This window comes from Schistosoma mansoni, chromosome W (assembly GCF_000237925.1).
Source record: "Schistosoma mansoni strain Puerto Rico chromosome W, complete genome".
NCBI classification, from domain to species: domain Eukaryota; kingdom Metazoa; phylum Platyhelminthes; class Trematoda; order Strigeidida; family Schistosomatidae; genus Schistosoma; species Schistosoma mansoni.
The window spans coordinates 56353965-56375382 of NC_031502.1; the positions used below are offsets into that span (position 1 = coordinate 56353965).

The 21418-nt window shown below is 36.0% G+C and overlaps 1 protein-coding gene across 1 annotated transcript; it reads right to left on the reverse strand.

The window, feature by feature from the left end:
- Window positions 1–10788: 10788 nt before the first annotated feature.
- On the reverse strand, window positions 10789–12459 carry Smp_070380 (hypothetical protein; the record flags this gene model as incomplete). The annotated part of the gene is made up of 2 exons (XM_018790246.1): window positions 10789–11985; window positions 12421–12459. The coding sequence occupies 2 exons, from the start codon at window positions 12457–12459 to the stop codon at window positions 11479–11481; spliced, it is 546 nt and encodes a 181-aa protein (XP_018655608.1). The 3' UTR covers window positions 10789–11478.
- Between the last annotated feature and the right edge of the window lie 8959 nt (window positions 12460–21418).

Sequence of the window (21418 nt, forward strand, 5' to 3'; positions counted from 1 at the left end):
ACTGAAGGAGATAGGTTTTGATTTCGAGTTTCGGTGTAGACTTTAACACTGGAATTCCAGTATACTGTCTAACAAATGTCAAATACGATAAACTTTTAACTTATATTCTATTTTTATCCACCCCTACACTCCATTACTTCTGACTAGTTAGTCAAAATAATTATGTGTTGAAGCAAAAGTTTGAATCAGTTATCATTTGGACTTACTATGTAACTAAGATCATTAAATATTGAAAAGACGTTGTCTATGCTACACTGGAAATCTAAACACAATGGCGCGAGACTGGTAAGTCCTGGGTTCGAATCCCGCGAGGCGAGGTCGTGGATGCGTACTGCTGAGGAATCTCATAATAGGACGAAACGGCTGTCTTGTGCTTCCAGGTTTTCCATGGTGGTCTAGCTTCCATTGATTCACGCTTTCAACAATGTAAATGGTCAAGTGCATATTCCATTATGTTTACTAAAGTACATATGTGAACAAATGCATAAGGTAGTAATAATCGTGTTTAATATGCTAAGACGGTTGAATATGCAACAAAATGACATTGAAAACAAATAAAGTTCAATAACCTAGTGAGAACAAATGAGAAAAACACCTATACTCTTCCATGAACAAAACAAAACACACAATGGAAACACGTTATAACATTGATCTTCTTAACTCAACTTTTGTAGTTCTGCATAAAACTTGTCGATAGTGCATGTTTAGGTTTGTTAAAAGAATAGTCATATGAAATATTGAACCTCTACCCCCATCTATTCAAAAGTGATTTGTACTTATATTAAAGTTACTATGGGAATAGTGATTTATTATCCAGAGAGTGGTATGATTCATACTGTTTTGCTTTTTCCTTATTATTATTACTTTTGTTTTTCACCTTTATATTCCATATATGTGTAGGGTCAGTGAAATGGCATTGAGCCCTAATCAAATCATCCAGGTCATTGAATATCAAACAGATAATCAATCCCTGTCAAGGTCAAGGACAACCAACGCTCATCAGTTGATCATATGGCATGGACTGGCTCATGCGGTGATGCTCTCACTATCTGCTCTGTACTCATTCTTACTAACATATTTTCATAATAATGTCTTTTGTGTTATACGGTCTTCAAAGCAAGCTTCGTACCTTGGTACGTCAAAGAGGTAAAATACGTAAGGTGCTGACGGCGAGGTGTGATTTCGAAGTTAGCTGATTCGTCAAACCATTCCCGTTTAATTCGACTAGGCTCCCAATCATTCGACATAGATCATCATCGTTGATGATCTACACACGAAGATGTTTTAACAGGTTAATCTATGCTCAAATTGTGTTTCTGACATATATAGTGTTAAAATAATACAAATAGTTCTTTGTTCTAAACTTCATCTTTTCATTACATTCAGTACAACAATATACTTAACATTTTTGGTCATAGTAAAACTTTTCTTAGTGTAGGTTCAAGAATAAACTTTTGTTAACTCATATATCCAACAAGAGATGCAATGTGACATTGCGTCACATATTAAAGAAATCCTGAGGGTGAAACCGAGTCAGTTAACTTACAATCACAAATAAGGACCCGTAGATCATGTAGCGTTCATATAAGCAAAGATGGATGGTGGCTAGCAATGGAATCCAGGACGCGCGTTTCGTCTCGTTTGGGACTCGTCAACTGGATGTACACAACGAGTCCCATATAGGACAAAACGCGGGTCCTCCATTCCACTGCTACCCACTATATATATATAGAGATAGATAGATAGATAGATAGATAGATAGATAGATAGATAGATAGATAGATAGATAGATAGATAGAGATATATACGGCAGAAATATTTCAGTTATGTGCACTAATTGAGATCAATAAATTGTGGTGGGTTTAGATTATCAGATAGTAAGTGATAGTAAAATTAAACTAATATGATGTGATTAGAATCTATCGGATAACAAACACTAATGAAAGGTAGTATGCTGAAGCTAAAGTTCCAATGAACGGATATAAAAAGACAAGATAACTAATTGAAAAGTCACTAAGTTTATCCAAAATATTTATTCACTTATTTCACTTCATTTACTCCGGTTACCCCATCCAAGAGGAGCATAGGACGCCAACCATCATTCACCAATCAATTCTGTCCTCTGTTCTCCTTTCTACCTGTTTCCAATTCCTATTTGGTCTGTTGATATCTGTCTTCAATTCTCAACTCAATTTGTTCTTTGATCTGCCACTTTTCCTTCCAATTTCAAGATTACAACTGAAAATTTCTCTGGTGGTGTGGTTTGGTGATTGTCGCAATGTATTTCTCATACATTTCCAACATCTATTCCTAATTTCGTCTTCAACTGGAATTTAGTTTGTTTTGTGCTAGAGTGGTAGGTTGTTGTTGATGGTATCCGGTCAACAACGGACATTGAGTATCTTACGTAGACAACTGTGAATAAATACTTTCTACGTTATATATCAAGTTTCTGATAACCACCAAAAGGCTCAATATTGCGGGTGCTATACATAACTGAAGCAATTGTCATCCTTTCAAACAAACGCAAATTAAGCGAGTTGTTTGTGGAAATTTTTAGTAGTTTTTATATACAGTTGAAATCATGAGTCAATTGAAGCTAGACCACCATGGAAAACCTGGAAGCACTAGACGGCTGTTTCGTCCTATTGTGGGACTCCTCAAATTATGTATAAAAATGTCTACGTACAGCTTCTTTGTTCATCCTCATTCACACTACGTTTGTTTCATTTTAGTTTGAATGTTATTCCTTCCACCTTAATTGCGATTTATACTCTCTACCAGATTTTTTTATCCTCAATTATATACTTAATCTTTTTATTTTACATGATTAGTAGTAGTAGTGATAGTAGTAGTATCACAACTACGAAACAGCAATTCCTGTTTCGTATTAATTGTTCACATATAATTTTATTTTATTAGTTAGAACTATTACCCTTCGTGTAAGAAACTCTTTTTAAACATCAACAGTGATGTTATTTTATTTTCGTTAGACCAACACTGAGAACCAGGAAGCACTGAACGGGGATTCCTTCCTAGTATTGGACTCTTCGGCAATGCCAATATTAGTTCGTGATTCAAAACCTATAATCACCACAAAACCTTATATTAATAATGTATTCACCGGTAACTAGCTTCAAGATGTAATTCCTGGAGTTCTGATAAAAAGGCGTTATCAATCAAGTTCAGCAATAACGGGTGTGGGACAGCTATCCACCCCAAGTAATGGAAGGTACTCCCGCAATATTGTAGACTGATTGATATTAGAAACCAATACCGTTTGATGCTGGCTCAGTGGTCTACAGATTAAACGCTTAAGCACGAAAACGGAAGTCTTGTGTTCGACTCCTGGATGCGGCTTCATGAGTGCACGCTTTTAAGGAGTCCTATACCAAGGAGAAACTACAGTCTGATGCTCCTTATATTCAACAGTGTTCTGACGAGGATCAATTCGTAATTTTAAAAGATATATACATATGAGACTGTGTTAGAATGATATTTTCTTCTGAAGAAGTAACATGAAACTCCACCTTCTCCCCCAAGCTTTCTATGAACTGAAAGCTTGTTCTACTAATTACTTATTATTAATCTCTCTGATAACGTAGATTATTTGCATCTATCCCCAATATCAACCTGTATTCGTACTGTTATGCAACTAGTTGGGACGAAATTTCACTGTAGTTTTAATTTTGGTTTCCCAATCATTATATTGATTACAATATTGTTAAATTGCCTCCCCATCATTTATTTGGTATCCATTTTCTACTCATATATATAACCTATATACTAACGTAGAGCTTTGATGAGAAGGTAAGTTTTAAAAAAATAATTCTTCGTCCAACATATTTTCTCTGAAATCATGAACCGACCAATGCTAGACAACCACTGGGAACCTGAAAGCACTGGATGACCGTTCGTACTAGTATGGGACTGCTCATCAGTGAGCATCCACGACAGCTATTTAAAAAAATAATAGGTACTGGATAGCTAGTTGATCCTAGTATGGAACACCTCAGCGGTGCGCACACACAACCACGGCAAGGATCGAATCCAAGACCTTCAGTTTTCAAGGCAAACACCTAAACTTTAGATCATCAAGGAAACTTCCAGTGATTTATATGTTTGATTTCAATCAGTTCACAGTGTTGCTCGATTATCTTTCAATCCTAATGAAGGGTAACTGCCTCATACTAACTTTACAGGTTATGGCTTCTCATTTGAACTGCTGGAAGAGTCTACTGATCACATGATTTTTTAACATGATTATGTCATATGATCTGTAAGAGACAGTAGAATAGTTTTCAGTAGAGTAACATTAGTTCGAAATTTGAACAATGATTGCAATAATTAATAGTTGATCAGTTTCAATGATGTAATGAGAAGATGAAGTTCATCATCAGACCTATGTGATGTATTAGAGCAATGTACTGTGCTAATGCATTGTATAGTCCTGACAAAATTCTTTTATTCATAGCATAGCTTGGAATAAGCTACGAATTGATTATGTAACAAAATAATATGTTTTGTCTGGAGTTCATGAGATAGAATTGTAATCGGTTACGTAATGTTACATTACATTACGTTAAGTATACATACACATTTATGTATAAGGTGATGTAAGATTTAGTTACAAAATGATGAAGTTTGTAGGGGTTGTTTGCATAGTTTAGTTTCATTCGAAAATCACTTTTTATCATCGATTAGATAAGCAGGATCTTGCTTTTTCCTTTGCCCCCAAATGCCCTGGTACGGCCGAGAGTGGGGAGAATCCGCTCTCCCTCTCCAAATGCTCTCACATGTCCACGCGAATATATAGCCTCTGTCAGGGAAGTCCTACTCACTGCATTCTCGTGGCATTACTGTTGTTTACGAAATTGAGATGACGAAAAGCGAATGTCCGACGCTTTAACCGGGTTGGTGGACACGGCTCGGGGTGTGGCCCCCTAAGAAAAGCACCTGCTTCAGTCTGGGCACCTAGGCAGTATCACAGCCCTCACACAAATCAAATGAGATTTGTGAGGCGCATATTTATCTGGCGCTTTTTTGTACCAACATTTATGTGTTTAAATAAATAAATAATAAATGTGTATGATGTTGAGACCTACTGCTATAGAGGCTGATGCTAGACATACAGTGTAACAATGACTTCTACAGCAGTAGGTTTTAACATGAACAAGAGAAAAATTCAAGATCATTAAATTAAATACATTAATCTCCAACTGAATCATACTTGATGGAGAAGCCTTGGAAGATATGGAAACTTTCACATATCTGGACAGTATCACCAATAAACAAGGAGGATACGATGTAAATGTGAAGGTAAGGATTAGCAAATCTAGGACAGCATTCCTGTAATTGAAAAAACATATGCAACTCAAAACAACTGACAACCAATAATCAAAGTCAGAATCTTCAATACAAACGTCAAGACAGTTCTACTGTACAGAGATGAAACTCGGAGAACTATTACAACCATCATCGAAATAGTACAAGTATTTATTAACAATTGTCTACGTAAGATACTCAATGTCCGTTGTTGACCGGATACCATCAACAACAACCTACCACTCTAGCACAAAACAAACCAACTTCCAGTTGAAGACGAAATTAGGAATAGATGTTGGAGATGATTGAGAAATACATTGCGACAATCACCAAACCACACCACCAGAGAAATTTTCAGTTGTAATCTTGAAATTGGAAGGAAAAGTGGCAGATCAAAGAACAAATTGAGTTGAGAATTGAAGACAGATATCAACAGACCAAATAGGAATTGGAAACAGGTAGAAAGGAGAACAGAGGACAGAATTGATTGGTGAATGATGGTTGGCGTCCTATGCTCCTCTTCGATGGGGTAACAGGTGTTATTAATGAGTGACAATTGATATCAAAGTTATTTTGACGTATAGTGTAGTAATCTAAATCTAATCCTGAAACGTTGCTTACAAAACACTTAATGCTTCAAACATTTATCGATTATTATACCTGATAGAGATGAATATAACTAGAAATGAGAAGAAAAATCAGTTAATTACTTTATTAACTGGTCTACGAGACGTCTTTTATTCAATCATAATCAACGTTGAGCTTAACACAAATGTGCATCAGTTTAAGTTCCAGGAAAGTAAATCAGTACGACGAAGTGAGGTTAATGAAAGGAATTGAAACGATCATAGTATAACGAAACATATCCAGAGTTTGCGAATAAATTTAAGGGAAAGATGTTTTAGAGAAACAAAACGTACGAGATAATACCATTGAAGCTCAAAGTGTGTCTCTAACTATTCATCGCGGATGCCGAGCCGACCCTAACCAGGTCTTCAGCTGCTGAAATGGCTCAGCCCAGCAGTCAGTGACGTTGTAGACTAACGTTAAGTTTAGCTATCTATAGTTTTCTCCCAATCTATTCTTATACCACTCAACTTTGCTCGAAGAGTTAGGAGGCGGTTACGAATACACAACAAATGTCCCGGCCACCATGGTCTGTGAAGTTTCAGGGTCCTATATTTCAATGTTAGATACTTACCTGTTAACAGATACCTAGCTTGCATACTGCTCAGCCGGTTGTTTCAAGACACACGGGTCAGAAGTGATTACATCCTAATTTCAGACTAACTAATATGTCAGTCAACCTATCAAAACTAGACCACCATTCTTGATGATCTCCAAAGTTAACCCACAAAGTTCCGCTGATCTACCTCTTTCCACATTGGCTGTAGCCTTCCCAACTGTGTTGCCAGTTGAAGATCTTATATGGATCTTCAATTCAAGTTGTTTGAGGACACAGGATAACCACTAATTAAAGTTTTTCGCAATCATTTCAAAAATCCAGGTGCAAAGGAGATCACATCCCGTGTTTTTGGGGTACGGTCTCATTGTTAATTACTATAACTGTTTGAAGATCCCCATTATATTAAAAGACTAATATTTGAATGAAGAATATTCTTTTCAATAATTTCTTTTCAGGTTCTACAATTAGGCATCCAAATTAATGATCCGAAAAATGTCCAAGTTAAGGGCAAAGTGCATCATTTAAAGTTAAAGCATGTGAATTTAAGATTGTCAAACAAAATAGTATAATCAGAGGGGGGTTTGCTCACTAGTGATTGACTTCAAGAGATATTTCCTGGAGTCCTAGTGGGAAGCAGTAACCAGTGGAGTTCAACCACGTCTGAACTTAACTCACTGAAGACAATTGGTGAATAATTACATTTTACTATGAAAGCTCGTAAATCCAATAGTCAAAGTAAGTCATTCAATAGCTAAGATTACTATTGAATAATTGACCTTTAGGTTGGCCAAGGGAGGAAGAGTGGTTGAAGATATTTCTTTTATACTCATAGCTTCGGTTTCTTAATCCGGATGGCTACTACTTCAGCTGTTTGTACGATTATAAGTCTGACAAGATTTGGCAAAAAATTACTGATGTTCGCAAGCAAAAAATGTAAATTCCTGGGACTTCGACCAATATGTGCTCCAGAAGAGCAGTTGAACTGATAAATACGAAATGAAGTAGTCATTCTAGGTAATTAATTTTTTAGCCTCGGTGTCACCATTGCGCTCGTAAAAAACGCTAATCGTAGTTCTCCGGTTTTTGAAAGATTTTCGGATTGTTCTGCGTAATGTCTGAGTTAATATTTCGCTAGCCGCATTCCCTCTGAATTATAAGTGCATGAACAGGGGTTTCTTATTCACCGTTAAAATTTTCACTGAACATATAAGCTGATTCGAGTTAACATTCCATATGAATCATATCAACATTAACAATTTTATTCTATTTTGCTTGGTAATCCCAAATTCATATGCTTTAACTTTAAACAATGTACTAGAAGAGGGTTTTGTGGAGACTTTAGTAATTGTATATAGTTGAAATCATGAGTTAATTAAAGCTAGACCACCATGGACAGGATTTCGGATGCGCATTGCTGAGGAGTCCGACAATAGGACGAAACAGCTGTCCAGTGCTTCCAGATTTTCCATGGTGGTCTAGCTTCAATTGACTCATGATTTCAACTATGATAATAACCATTTTTCCTAGACGTTAACATTCGAAATGACGTTTTTCCGAAATACAGTAATGGTTGACAGTTGTTTTGAGTTCCAGATGTTCTTCAGTTGTAAATAGGCTGCTCTTGCTTTGACGATCTGCGCCTTCACACAGTATCTTGTATGTACACAAAATAGTGTATAGACTGTACAATTCTCACTAAATATACAAATGTAAGTAAATAAACATAGCAAACAATCGATACATCACTTTTAAGCGTCCCCAAATGCCCTGGTACAGCCGAGAGTGGGGAGAGTCAGCTCTCCCTCTCCAAATGCTCTCATATGGCCACGCGTACATAGCCTCTGTCAGGGAAGTCCTACTCACTGCCTCCTCACTGTAGACCTGTTGTTTACGAAATTGAGAAGACGAAAAGCGAATGTCCGAAGCTTTAACCGGGTTGGTGGCCACGGTCTATGCTCTTCCACGAGAAGTATCAGGAATAAGTATATCATATCTGAGGACCTACCAGTCACGCGTCATACTATTAGTGTTTACATACGGTAAATATCACAAAGTAGAACTAGAAGATAATTCAAAGAACGACTAATCGATATTGATCCGTCATTTGTTAGAAATTAGGTTAAAAATAGATTGGATCCTAATACTGAAGTTATGTGCTGCAGTAGCAACCTTTACATAGTGGAATTTTATTCTTCTAATCTTGTTTATATAACAGTCAAGTCAATACTTGTGTTTACTATTGAAAGATTAATAAAATGAGAAACCATTAATCTGTAAAGTTTAGAAATGGTTAACTTATCGGTAAATTTGTCCAGGATACAATGTACTAAACAAGAAAACTAATTAACTAAACAGATAAGTATTTAGATTTATGCTGATAGTAACTAAAATGGGACATAGGTTGTCATGCAATATTATTAGCATTGACTAAAGACTTATTCCAGGGTAAAATGAAAGTGTGATATGATAGTACATTCCTGAAGAATGACTTCTGAGTCAGTGAGCATGTTTTGTTGTTTAGTTCTTTTAGATCTTAACTAGTTATTCTCACATGTTAACAAAATACAACAGTGATCACATGCATAAATAAAAGGCTATCATGATCATATGACTCCTTAGACTAATGAAAAAAAAACACACATCTTAATCTATAAGAACTTTCAATTCACTTAGTATTACTTGTTTGAGTCTACCCATTAATGTTTAGGTCTGCAGTTGACCAGTCTTTTATTGGCATATGTGCATACTGTGCGTATTGCGTCGATATTGCTTTAATTAACAAGCATTATAAGCAAAAATGGATAGTGGCTAGCAGTGGAATCCAGTTTGACGCGTGTTTCGTCCTATTTAAAACTTGTCAGCTGAATGTACCTGCATTTCAGAATTGATGTTCACTCTGGGACTCAAATCACTGCTAGCCACTATCCATCTTTGCTTTCGTCTAAATTAGAGAGAAATAGTTTCATAGTTTCCTTGAAAAAGCTTGGACCAGATTGTAAGGTGAAATGTTGGATTTACTTCAAATTCATTCGCTGAGATTTTACAAATATATTCTTCTTCCTATTTAATGTCATACATCTTAATCATCAATTAATGAGGCTTAATTATAAGGTAGTGGAAATCAATAAAGGGTTAAATGTTTCATTAAAACTACACTGTGGAATGTAATTTAAAACATCTACATTCGTTCCAAATGAAGATCTCCTGTATAAAATTTCAACGATAATTACATAATTGATTGATTCAGTAGAGTTGTATGCGACATTTTATTAAAACTAGTCAACTTTAGGACTGGGAAACACATATAAGTCATAATCATCCAAGCAGAAACAAATGCTGTTGAAACGACTGTACACTAATATGATAACTAAGATAAATGAAATATACACTGACTTAATACATGGGAACTCCGTCTGTAGCTCTTCTAGAGCTACTGCCTGTCCCAAGCCCGGGTAAAGAAGGAGGGTTAAGCATGGGGTTAGCGACCTCATCCCGTAGAAAAACTAACTCACTAAAAAAACGTAATACATGGGACTTGTCATTTACATACAGTAGATGAGATCTTGAACTTACTCAATATACATCAAAATCTTTTGGAACTTTTGTTCAACTTTAGGTAAGATCAGATATGTCAATGATTGAAAAGACTATTAGCAACCTAAAGATATAAACTTCGATTACATTGATATACTACACCTAGTCAACGATGTTTTCAAGTGATCAATCAAATCAATTACGTAACTATTCACATATACACTATTGGTAATAAGGTAATAATCGTATTGAATGCTCTGTGGAAATTACTTATAAAGAAAAGTGTAGATATAAAGACGAAATTACATACATCTAACCCCATAATATCATTACTATTAAGTAATATAGTTGAAATCATGAGTCAATTGAAGCCAGACCATCATGGAAAAACCTGGAAGCACTGGACGGCCGCTTCGTCCAATTACGGGACTCTTCAGCAGTGAGCATCCACGATCCCGCCTCACGAGCGCTTAACCTCTAGACCACTGAGCTGGCCGGCATCCAACGGTGTTAATGTTTAGTTTCAACCAATCCATAAAATTGAGCAAACCATTCACCAATGTCTTCAGTGAGTTGATATATCTCCTACAATAGAACGAAACGGCCGTCCAGTGCTTCCAAGTTTTCCATGGTGATCTAACTTCAATTGACTCATGATCTCAACTATATATGAAATTCCTAAAATCTCTATAAACTCCCCCTTCTATTAAATAATAATCGATAATTGTAAAACATCGAGCCATCAATATTTGAAATTTTATTCCCCAATTATTAAAAGCGAAAAAAATCTTAATATCAATAATAATAATAATAATAAAAGATTGTACAGCCTAAATTTTAAATTGAAGCCCAAATGGAGACAATTAACAAATAGAATATTCATATATCTGTCTACAAAAAAAACGAACAAACATATTTGTATCCATAGTTACTGAAGAATATAAAAAAATGTAAGCAAGGTAATATATATATATAAAATGGACTGAAGACATAGAGATACAAAATGGTTGAATACTGATTCTTGTTCTGATATGGGAAATTCACATAGAGATATAAGCTGATATAGATATAGATATGATGGTGAGAGGTCTATGCTCCTTGACGAGGGGTAACAGGCGTAAGTAAGTAAGATGTAGATATTAAACGTTTATTGTATGAAATGGGTAATAAATAGGGGAAATACTTAAGCATAGAAACTGATTGATTTATATAAAGCTTACAAGTTATTGGTATATGCATGTGAATAGAAGCGAATTCATGAAAATAATAATGCAAAAAGAAACTTACAATCCAATAGCATGCAGTATAGATTAGATATGGAGATTGATCAGCATTTAAAAGTAGGTTACATATTGAAGGGGATAAACGAATAGATCAACTGGTTCATCTGTTGATTTGTTTAAAAAAACGTTTCCCAGTAAATATCTCGTCATTTAACGTGTTGAACGTACAACAACTCGTTCTGTACGTACTGATATACAACGTGAACTCATTATAGCTAAAATAGCAACTTGCATTGCAAATACACCACCAACAGTAGCCAAAAAATATGACCATGTCTGATCAAATTTACCAGTATATACTAATATACCAGTAACTAAACAAGCTGTACCCAAATATAATAAAATAAAACGTGCAGTTACATAACCTGCAGTAGCAACAATTACATCTGAACACAATCCAATGAGATCTAGTAAAAAGACAACTGCTAAAGCAATAACTCCAATAAGTAATAATGCTACAATAGCTATAATTGCATCTTTTGAATGTCCTCTTTGACATGAATCAAATAATCCACCACATCTCCATTGTGATGTAGCCATACCAATCGTAATTAATGTTATAGCAAGACCAAGAAGTATAGTAGATAAACGACGTAATTCAATCATAATTGTATAAGATTGTAAAATGACAATTAGAACAGCACACTTCAGGAAGACCTAATAATAATAAGAATAATAATGATCTAACATATCAACTAATTTATTTGATGTTCACATGATAGTAACTAGCACATTGATTGTTGTTAAGCCAATCATAAACATTCACATATATACAGAGGGGGATAGTGGTGGTGGTGGTGGTGTAAAAATTAGTTTCCTCATTAAACTTTTAGCCGGATACTAACCAATAGACCAATCATAATTGTAATTTAGTTACTGTATACACTACCCAATGAAAGTTCAGATTAATATCGATCATAAAATTTTTTAACCAATTATCCTTTATATTACTGAAGTTGATGTCCAGTATTATATCTACCAATATGATCCAATAGAGAAATATAAACCTTCTATCCCATATTTTTAGTATCTATAAGTTGAATAATAGTGCAGCCTGATAGTTTTAGTAATAACGGTCTGATTATAACATACCTTTTTAGTTTTGGAAATTATGTATGAAATCGAGAACATACCTGAATGAATCTTCAATTTGTTTCCATGTCGATGTTTACAAAAAAAAGTTTGATATTTTCATTTTATTTTATTTAAACACATAAATATTGGTACAAGGGGGCACCAGATATATACATGCGCCGCACATATCTCATTTGATTTGTGTGAGGGCTATGATACTGTCCGGGTGCCCAGACCGAAACAGGTGGTTTTCTTAAGGGGCTACACCCGGAGCCTTTGACCTAAAAGTTTAATCCACAAGGCAGTGGAACATCGTAAGGAGATGCGCGCCAGAGCACTTCACCGATAGACCACTGAGCCGGTATCCAACGGTATTAATGTCTAACTTCAACCGATCCACGAAATTGAGCAACCATTCACCAATGTCATCATTGAGTTGATATCTCCTAACAGACGTGGTTGAACTTCAGTGGTTACTGCTTCTCACTAGACCGGTAGGTCCTGGGTTCGAATCTCGCGAGTGCGGGATTGTGGATCAGCACTGCTGAGGAGTCCCATGACGGGACGAAACGGCAGTACAGTGCTTCCAGGTTTTCGATGGTGGTCTAGTTTCAATTGACTCATGATCTCAACTCTAAAATTACTAAAGTCTCCACCAAACTCCTTCTAATAAAATATTTCTTTGTTAATTAGCTACACATCATAATTGAATAGTGATTTACCGTTAGACATATAAATAGAAAAAATCGATACTAATTAAATAGTAGTGTGAGTATATTAACATAACAATAAATGGAATGTAAGAAAGGAAGGATTAGATGACGGATTATTAAAACTAATTATATAAGAATGAAGATTAAAACAAAAGAAAAACACAATGTAGGTGTAACCTTACCAATTTATAACTTACTTATCATGAGATGACAAGACAGTTCTACTGTACGGAGCTGAAACGTGGAAAACTACTATATCCATCGTCAAGAAGGCACAAGTATTTATAAACAGTTGTCTTCGCAAAATACTCAACATTCACTGGCCCGATACCATCAGCAACAGCGTTTTATGGGAGAGGAAAAACCAGCTTCAAGATGAAGAGGAAATTAGGAAAAGACGTTGAAAGTGTATAGGACATACATGATTTAAGTGAAACTCAGTATTCTCTATATCCCTATACTGATCAACATTAAAATTGTTTTCCTTTAATAACATTTCTCTGGATTCTGTTGGGAAGCATTGGAGCCTATGGAACATAGAACACTTGTTTGTTTCTAGTTTAGAATTGTGACTGATGGGATTCAGACGAGTTAGCTATTTTCATTGATTTATCGCTGAGTAGTGATCAATATCATGTTTATCTTGTATTTTGACCCTGATCAAATTCTATCGATCAATTCAACATCATCTATGACACTGGATGATAATCGATCTATATTTCTAAGTTGATTTTATTTTGAAATGTTGACCCATTGTTATCAACTCATTGATCTAACAGTAGTGTATTTCTCACCAAAACTAAAAGACTGAAAGTTCAATCCCTGTCGGAATTCTTCAAAATATTTGATTTTCATTATAGATCGATCTCGATCCAAAGATGTAAGCAACCATAGGGTACTTGACATTTATGTTCTGTTCTCGTTCAAAACTTTCTAATAGTATAGGTAAGAGTAGATAAACTCTTATTCTATCAGCAACAGCGTTTTATGGGAGACGGCAAACCAGGTTCCAGATGAAAAGGAAATTAGGAAAAGACGTTAGAAGTGGATAGGACATACATTACACAAATCACCAATGTGCATTACAAGGCAATCCCTAACTTGGAATGGTGAAGGGAAGCGGAAAAGAGGAAGGCCAAAGAACACATTACGTCTGGAAGAAGAAGCAGATATGAAAAGGATGAATGTTAACTGGAAATAACTGGAAAGGATTGATGAGGACAGGATTTGATGGAGAATACTGGTGGTTGGCCTATGCTCCTCCACACGGGGTAACAGGCGTAAGTAAGTAAGTAAGTAAGTATCATGAGATGTAATTTTAATTCCGCTTACTGATAGAGAGGCTACTGTCTGCAACCTTTCTAAAGTAACTGATGGTCTCAAGTTCGGATAAGGTATCGAGGTTGGGCATGCGATCTTAAACTAATGACAGTTTTTCATGAAAACTTACATCGGAATGAACAGTCTCCATAAACTTCATTTCTGAAGAAATTACACATTTTCAGTATAGAGTTGTGGAGATTGTTAAGTTTTTGATTGAGATCATAAATCGATTGATGTTAGACCACTAGTGGAAACCTGGAAGCACTGGACGACCGTTTTGTTCTAGTATGAGACTCCTCAGCAGTGAGCATCCACGGTCCCTCCTCACGAGATTCGAACTCAGGACCTATCAGTCTCACGCGCGAGCGCTTGACCACTAGACCACTGTGCCGGGACTGCTATATATACATATATCATTTATGTGTTAAATATTAGATTTTATTCATTGTCTCTTTGTTATAATTTATGACTTTACACCTCTCTTTATATGAATTGATTTCAAACATACGTATAGTAATTAGTCTTAACTGTTATGTTAAATATGATGTTTCCTCTCCTTCCTTCATATGTCGTTTCTAACTAAACTACATTGACCATAGTGTGTAAAATCTTCACAATAATATCATAACGAACTAAGGCTCAGGTGGGGACAACCGATTGTCTTGTTAAGGTATGAGAACCATACACTGGATACGTCTTTTGAAAATTTCCATCATTTGTCCTTCACATTCAATATGATTCTTCCTGTCCATGATTCCTCTCTATTTCTCCTTCTATTCCGTTCAACTCGATCTTTTTAGCCTTCTATTGCCAGGTTTTCCACTTCCGATTGTGTTACATACTACTTATATCTGTCGACATAAGTAACATACATCACAATATAACTTTATGACGTCTTGAAATATGGTGGATTCGTGTTAAAATACAAATCTCGTTCTTATCGCTTTGTTTAAATTTATCAGATGATCAGGGTATGTAGAAAAAATCACCACCATTTTGAGTGTTGTTTTTTTATAAACAACTTCAAGTTATAAATTCATTTAGTATTGTTTGTTTGAATCTTCCCATCGATGTGTTAGGACTTCAACTGGTCAGTCTCAGGCTATCAGGACTCAGAGGCCGAGTGGATAACGCGATGGCGTTTGAAGCAAAAGATACTGGGTTCGAGTCCCAGAGTGAACATCAACTCTTAGATACAGGTACATCGAGCTGACGAGTCCCAAATAGGACGAAACGCGCGTCCTGGATTCCACTACTAGCCACTATCCATCTTTGCTTACCATAACTTCAAGTTATATAAATTGGTGTAACAAAAACAGAGGAAAAGTTATGAGGAATGTAGAATCTCGGAATTTGGAGGAAGATAAAGAATGGAAACACCTGTGCCATTGCAAACGTTTTGAGCCACGTCATTCAAAGTCTCTAACCTTTGGTTACGATGATCACGTGGACCCCAACCAGATAGTTTGCACTTATTGATGTGTCTCAGTTGAATTGTCAGTGACTTTATGGATTGATGTCATGTATTGATTTGGCAGCCCCTAGTTTTCTTCCAGACCGCTACTCAAACTGGACAACATCGCTCGTCGAGACAGGTGGTGGTTTGACATACGTAACACATATCCCAAAAACCTCAGTTGATGAAAATTTACTACCTTATCAGTCGATTTGCCACCCTTAACTAGTATATTCTTCCTAACACAGACATTGCATACTCCGTGATTCCAAAATACGCTGGCGATTCTTTAGAGACACCTATGGTCGAACACTTGTGACCTAAGAATATCCTCTATTCTTAATGGCCATGTTGCACATCCATAAAGTAGAACGGAAAAAACTACTGCACTCACTAACAGTCGGGTTTTTAATACCCGTTTCCTTGATAAGTCTGAATAGTTCTCTACCGTTACCAAACGTCACTGTCTTTTCCATTTCCTCTGATTTCACTACACACCATTTCTCATGATCAATGAGTAGGCTTTATATTAGCCTACGTTTAAGCTGCCTACAATCGTCATCATGTTTGGAGTCAGATGGGATTAGTTTCCGAGCATCTATCAGTTGAATATGGGCTACTGAAATCCACTGATATTTCCTAATTTTTCGTTTAAGGTGCTAGTAGATATCATTGTGTTTCCACAGCTTCTTAGATATCACACGAAGTTACTTCGAGATCGATATCATTTTCATGATTGAATAACTCCTTCTCTCGTTGTTCCTGTAAATATTTTTTGATGGTTTCATCATTAAGTTGAATTATAGGGAGCTTCGTTGCTGTGGTTCTTCTACGTTTGTTAAAATGCGTACAGATACGTGCTTGGAGTAGAGCATGATCAGAGTCTGAACATGTGCTCCATAATGAGCGTTAGTGTTCTACCGAGTTTCTTCAATGATGACTGATGAGAATGTGATCTATTGGAGTTTGATTTCGTGTTGATTGTAGGAGTCGCCAGGTCTTACTGCATTTTAATTTTTTAGACTGAAAGAATACTATTCAATTTAACAAAATCCCTTTGACGATATTATTTGATCGTTAAGTTTATTAAATTTCAGTTACTTAACAATTGTAGTAGTTGAATTATTGAGTCGATCTAAGCAAGGCCACTATTGGAAACCTGGAAGCACTGAGCGGCCGTTTCATTCTAGTTTGGGATTCATTAGCAGGGCTCATCCACGATCCTGCATACAGGGATCGAACCCAGGTCCGCCACTGGGCCGGCATCCAGCGACGTTAGTGTCTAACTCTATTTGACACATAATCTTGACTGCTCAGTGGTCTATAGGTTAAGCGTTCGCGCGAGAGACCGACGGTCCTACGTTCGGTTTCCTCGTGCAAGACTGTGGATGCCTGCTGCTGAGGAGTCCCATACTAGGAAAAAACAGCCGTCCAATGCTTCCAGATTTTCAATAGTGGTCTAGCTTAGATCGGCTCATTAATTCAACTATTAAAATCACTACAATCTCCATAAACCCCCATTTTGATCATACTTAACAATGGACAAAAATAATTGCCACTTAATTGTGAAAGGATGGGTAAATATTTGTCTAGTTTAATACTACACGAAGTGATCTGTTCTAACCGTCAAATTAAATGATACTCAAAGTGAAGAGTAGACTGTTTACTAATATGAATCGTTTAAGTCTTTTGCTAGGTATATTGTCTCACGAGTTTTCTTAAAGTAAGACTACAGCCAGAAAATGTACATATCTCATAAGCTTGATTGATTCAATGGTTTAGATCTGAAATCTATATTGATCAAATGATAATATTTCAAATGAATCTGTCTATCATAATCCTAATCCAAACCTCTTCAAAACTTTCCATTTGATAACAAATTTTTTTAATCACTAGTTTGTTTCATTTTCCACAATTTTTATGTTCATTAAATGAAGGCCCTCAAATGTCCTGGTACGGTCGAGAGTGGGGAGGGCCCGCCCTCTCTCTGTCGAAATGCTCCCACATGGACACGCGTATATAGCCTCTGTCAGGGAAGTCCTACTCACTACCTTCTCTTGGCATTACTGTTGTTTACGAAATCGAGTGGACGAAAAGTGAATGTCCGGAGCTTTAACCGGATTGGTAGACACAGAAAGTCCACCTAGGAGAGTTGGAAAATCTTGATTCCAAACCAATGCTGTACATAGGCTCCAGTATCCTGAAGGAATAAATGGCGTATGAATCAATCGTTAGTCACCGGCTACCATGGGACTGCATCTCCTCACGATGCTCCACTACCTTTTGGATCAGACCTTGAGGTCAAAGTCTCCGGTTGTGGTCCCCTAAGAAAACCACCTACATGAGTTTGGGCACCTGGGCAGTATCCCAGCCCTCACACAATTAAATGAAATGACAATTTTTGTGTGGCGCATATGTATCTGGTGCCTCTTTGTACCAATATTTATGTGTTTAACCAACTAACTAAGTAAATATTCATTAAATGGACAACAGACTTTTTATACATCTCATAAAGTATTTCTCACTCCATTAATTTTTTCTAATCTGATTGGATTAGTATACAGTTTGTTTTAAATACTTGAAAAATTTCGAATAATTAATCACTGAGATATCAACTTGGCACCTAAATACTATGAAACTAATTCAATGGTGGAGAAAATTTGTAGCTCAGGTGGACGCCATAACGTATCTTCACTTTGTATCAATGCATGTGGACAACTGCGGACACACATTCGATTGGAAAAATGTGGAGATTTTGAATAGAGGCAATTCCAAAAACACCAGAGAATTTTTAGAAGCTTGGCACTCAGATCAATCAGCAATCAATAAGCACATTGAAATCAATCCAATTAATTAACCAATCAAGAAAATTATGCACGAACACAGGAACAAAAATCAAACCAATGCCAGATACAACCAAAATAAAGAAATAAACAATGGCAGATTTAAAGTCAACAAAAATCAAACAACATAGTGGTGTGCAGGACAAGCTATGAACCACATGTAGAGAAATTCAAACACTTCACTTCTACCCGAAGTTTGTGCTGATGATGTCGTTCAAAAGGACGATGAGAACTCCACGACCAAACCATTCAGCTCCGAGAAGAAAACTCTATCAAAAACTATTCCAATCAAATTTAGATGATAGTTCGTATAAATTAATTACTGATGTAATATCAATTTTGAAAAGAGAAATAACAAAGATATAACAGCAGAATAATATGAACTCATTTTATTTCTTAGAAGGGGGTTTTGTGGAAAGTTTAGTAATTTTATGTGTAGTTGAAATCATCAGTCAATTGAAGCAAGACCACCATGAAAAACCTGGAAGCACTGGAAGGCTGTTTCGTCCTGCTGTGGGACTCTTCAGGAGTTAGACTTTCATCAGCTGGATACAACAACCTATGGTGGTTTTAGAATCAAAATTACAAAATAAGTTGAAAAATACTAACCCCATAGATTTGGTTAAATATAGTCGTGACATTACATCAGTATAGTGAAGCAATCATGGCTCATAATCTCGTCAACATATCAATAATAATAGTGTGAGTATTAGTATTTTGGTGTGGGCTACTTATATCCACATAAGTAGTATATGGTGATGGTCAGACATAGAATGTATTTTGGCAGAAGATCGATAAGCAAAGAACAAGAACGAAGCACAATCGGTATGAAAATGCACGAACAATGAAATCAGAGAACATCTACTGATATTTACAGAAAGAACTGTCAAGATTGAGTCTATTGATTGATAGCTTGCAAATTAATTGTTTCCTGTATAGTTATCAGATTTGAGTGAGATAGTTTGTAACTCGTGCTTAAATACATTCTATTGTTCCCATCCATGTTCTTGTTAATTACAGTATCAGGATTGGTCTTGGTATTAGTGTAAGTAGTAGTAGTAGTAGTAGTAGTAGTAGTAGTAGTAGTAGTAGTAGTAGTAGTAGTAGTAGTAGTAGTGGTAGTAGTAGTAGTAGTAGTGGTAGTAGTAGTAGTAGTAGTAGTAGTAGTAGTAGTGGTAGTAGTAGTAGTGGTAGTAGTAGTAGTAGTAGTAGTAGTAGTAGTAGTAGTAGTAGTAGTAGTAGTAGTAGTAGTAGTAGTAGTAGTAGTAGTAGTAGTAGTAGTAGTGTAGAACATATTTCACTTAGATTAGCCGTGTATGCTGACTTTTGTTGTTGTGAAAATGTTTCTAATAACTGAAATCAATCTGTATTTAGGGAACTAGAGAAAAGCTCGAAATGCATGTCATGCCAGGTAACGTAAATAAATAAACTTTCGTCAGTAGAAAATTTTCAGTAATTTCCTCAACTAATAATTGGACATTGAATTTAAGGAAAGAAAACAATTCAATCCGAATAGTTTCCACTAACTAGATTATATCATTACATTACTATGATCTACAACTGTAATAACAGTAAAATGTTTTTTTAGTAGACAGTCCAAATATTAGGTTGTAATATTATTGGTAAAATATTTGTTAGCAGAAGGGGTTTTGTGGAGATTTCAGTATTTTCATAGTTGAAAGCATGAGTCAATTGAAGCTAGAGCCTCTCAGGAGCAATATAAAGATGCTGCCATCACCTTGTCACAAAGGTCCTGGGTTCGAATCTCGCTCGTGAGTCGGGATCGTGGATGCGCACTGTTGAGGAGTCCCACAATAGAACGAAACGGCCGTCCAGTGTTTCTAAGTTTTCTCTGGTGGTCTAGCTTCAATTGACTCACGCTTTCAACTATGAAAATTTTTGTTATTTAATCACTTAACAGAGGGGATTTAGTCAGTAATTTACTGCAGGATTCAAACTCCGAAATAAGGTATTTTGTTGACATACGAAATGTTTGGTGATTGTTTTTACTTTAGCTTATTACATCTTTTTAGGATTTGGGTTTCGACCAAGAATCACGAATCACTTATGTTCTGGGTTGTTCTTTCCAGTTAGTCCCAAGTGTTTCTCATACTTTTAAAGTTTTCGTTCAATTCCTGACATCATATGATTCTTGAATATCGTTTTTCGTTTTGAGGATCCCAAGTAAAAGCTTGCTCTACAAGGCTGTTTGATTATTTTCCTTCACTTGGAAGCTCGTTTGCCGATTGCTAGTGTATATTTTTTCTGGTTGATGGATTACAGATCAGAATATAATCTTTATCCAAACTGTGTAAGTTACAGATAGAAGAATACTGAGGAAGCTGAAACTTCCGTCGCTACTTTTTAGATCACCCATAGTCATATATTTACGGTATAACTAGTATATAACTGTATGGTTGGGTTACTATATTACTCTAATTGAAGGCTTTCAGAGTACTTTTGACTGTTGTTATACATTTTAGTACTTCTTACTTATTGCGAATTAGTTATGCATAGTTTACTCTGCCCTCTACTACATGGCATAATTGTTCTTGAATTGTGATTTCTTGTTTTGTCTACTATGCAGTCAAACAGTTCTAGTATGTTATTGTATGAGTGTTGAGTTATGGATGAACTGGGAACAATAAAGAACTGATCTGCCTCCTATCTGCGTCTTCTGA